Below are 2,904 nucleotides of genomic sequence, written 5' to 3' on the forward strand. Positions count from 1 at the left end.
AGATAAAGTTGATGGATCCAACATCCAAGTCCGCCAATTGGAAAATCTTTATCTTCAAGGGTCCAAAAACTAGTTCCCATAATACCCCGATTAATAGATGTTCCTTTTTTCACATGCCTTTCATTATTGTTATTTACATTCTTAAGCAAAGATATTGTTGAGCAAACGCCATTTATTGAGACAATAAAGAAACACCAATCATAAAAAGGGGGCCCTAAACTAAAGCATGAAAAGCAAACTCATTCGAATTCTCCCTCACTACAACTCTGTGTATTTATGTGTGAGAGAGAAAGTTCATTGCAAAGCTGCTATCTTTTTCTTCATGAAGGCCTGTGAACCCCATTTCTTCAGACATGGAAGCTTTCTTTACAGAACATCAAGAATTATTCGTATTTTATCAGTCTGATCTGCATGCACCCTACACTCATTTCTCTCTTCATGAAATCTTGTCCATTCTGTAAGGCAATCTTCTAGGTTCAAAAAAATCAAGAAATCTTGAACCCTTTGCCAATCTAAGCTTCATGTACACAATGTCCTTTTAAATATCGACCCTTTTGTAAGTCGAATTTCAGGATACCCTTCAGAAATTCACCTACAAATTCTTCTTTAAGCTTCATGTACACCAATGCCCCTTTCATTCGATAAATCTTGACCCTTTTCTAAGTCAAATTTCAGAAACTATTGACCAGATTGTAAGTCGAAATTTAAGGGTACCCTTCATAGATTGCTCACAAATCCTTTAAGCTTCATGTGCACGTTCAAGAAATCTTGATATTTGGTGAGACAAATTGCAGGGCACCCTTCAGATATTCTCTACAAAGCTTCACATAAACCAATCCAATACCATTTCAATCAAGAAATCCCGACCCTTTTATAAAGACATACTTCAGGGTACCCTTCAAAGATTATCCCAAAGCTCCTTTCCCATTCCATTCGAGTAACCTTGACTCTTGTAAGTCAAATTTAAGGGGACCCTTCAAAGATTATCACTACCCAGTTGCGGAATTGTGGGTTAGATGTTAAGAATGAGGGATTTCCCTTCTTGTTTCGGTGAAAATGGTGTTCAAATTGCCGATGCGTCTTCGTCTTCTTCTTCGTCAGGTGTTTCCACCGATAGAAATGCACAGAATCTTGTCACTTGTGTTTACCAGTGTAAATTACACAGTTGTTGCTTCATCGTCACGACAACTTGGACTAAAAACATAATGGGTCAAGCTCTTTCTGTTGAAATCGATGATTCCAGTACTCAATCTGTCTGTAAACTCGAAATCAAACCATGGTTGTTCTCCAAAAGAAAAGGGTTTAAAACCATGGAAATGGGTTCAAATTCAATCCACGTCTTTTGGGATCTTTCATCTGCTAAATTCGGTTCTTCCCCTGAACCGATCGAGGGTTTCTATTTTGCCATCACTGTCAATCAAGAACTGATCTTGTTACTGGGTGACATGGAGAAAGAAGTGTACAAAAAGATGAATCATGTGATGACTTCTTCACCGAATTCTGTTTTCGTATCGAAAAAAGAACATATTTTTGGTAAAAAAGTGTATGCAACGACAGCCCAGTTTTGTGGTAAGGGACAAGTACATGAGGTATTGATCGAGTGTGATACAGTTAGCACTAATGACCCGTGTTTATTGATACGTATTGATGGTAAATTGGTGTTGCAAGTGAAGCGACTTCGATGGAAGTTTAGGGGAAACTGCACTATTTTGATCGATGGATTGCCGGTTGAGGTTTATTGGGATGTTTATGGTTGGTTTTTTGGTAATTTTATGGGGAATGCGGTGTTTTTGTTTCAAACTTGTCTTTCGGCTGAGAAATTGTGGGGTTCTGGTTCGGGTTCGGATCACTCAGGGGTAAGTTGGTCGAGTTCGTTGGGTAAAGATTCACGATCACAAGGTCTTGGTTTTTCTTTGGTGTTGTATGCTTGGAAAAATGAATAGGGTTTTTGTGTTTGTGTAAACTTTGTTTATTAGTGGTTTTATCTCGTAATGGAGTGATCTCGTTTTATAGTATGATTTAATCTTTCTAGGTTTATCTCGTAATGGCGTGATATTGCTTCGAGGCTTGGAAATAACAATGTAGGGGTTTGTTATTGGTTCCCTTTCCCCTATCTATGGTTTTGTTTAGCAGTTTTATGATATTAACAAACAGTCAGGATACTTGATTTACCTCACACACAATATATTTTACCAAACATTATTTTTTATCAGCTACCATTAGCAGTTAGCTTTTTACTACTAACTTGTTTTTCGGCTAGTCAGCCAAACATAAGCATTTTGCAAGTCTTGTTAAAATAGAAAGAAAGGTGGTGATGTAGCTTAGCCACATCATTTGAAAAAAGATTTGCAAAAGAAATTTCTTTGCCCAACATTTACCTTGTTATGCACGGTGAACAAAACCCTTTAATCTTATTTAAAAACTCTTTCATTTTTACCATCACATACTAATTATACAAAGAACACAGAGGTTGTATTGGTTGAGAGTGATTTCTAACCACTCGTCCGCCCACATACGTCACCCCCACATGTGAGTTCCTTGCATCTCTTTCACGTGATTTTAGAATCAATCAAGCAAGATTTTTAGAGAATCTTGTCATGTTTACATCTCTTATCCTGATTTGCTATATGTTTAGTTAACCGTGAATTTTAGAGAATTTAGCAAAAGGAGCAGAGAATCATGAAAAATCATTGCAACCAAATAAATAAATGATAGAATGCAACAAAAAAGGGTAGAGGGTTAACAATATTACTAAAGATACATAAAACTTATGAGAATTATGGTAATAAGAAATGCAGGAAGACGAACATGCATCGTTGCTTATAGTGTGTGGCGAGAATGAGAGCACAAAGGTGTTGCTAAATGAAGAAAAAGTTTTTCCCAATCGTCATGAAGAAAGCGGGA

The 2,904-nt window shown here is 36.9% G+C and overlaps 1 protein-coding gene across 1 annotated transcript; it reads left to right on the top strand.

The window, feature by feature from the left end:
* Positions 1 to 211: 211 nt before the first annotated feature.
* LOC145114514 (uncharacterized) lies at positions 212 to 2,037 on the top strand. The gene has a single exon (XM_079050532.1). The coding sequence runs from the start codon at positions 1,017 to 1,019 to the stop codon at positions 1,941 to 1,943; it is 927 nt and encodes a 308-aa protein (XP_078906658.1). The 5' UTR covers positions 212 to 1,016; the 3' UTR covers positions 1,944 to 2,037.
* Positions 2,038 to 2,904: the final 867 nt, after the last annotated feature.

The sequence above is a fragment of the Lactuca virosa genome, chromosome 5 (genome assembly GCF_052849685.1).
Source record: "Lactuca virosa cultivar CGN04683 chromosome 5, Lactuca_virosa_CGN04683_v6, whole genome shotgun sequence".
NCBI classification, from domain to species: Eukaryota; Viridiplantae; Streptophyta; class Magnoliopsida; order Asterales; family Asteraceae; genus Lactuca; species Lactuca virosa.

Bases quoted from the DNA above. Each gene is read 5' to 3' on its own strand.
- LOC145114514 (XM_079050532.1), top strand. From the start codon at position 1,017: ATGTTAAGAATGAGGGATTTCCCTTCTTGTTTCGGTGAAAATGGTGTT.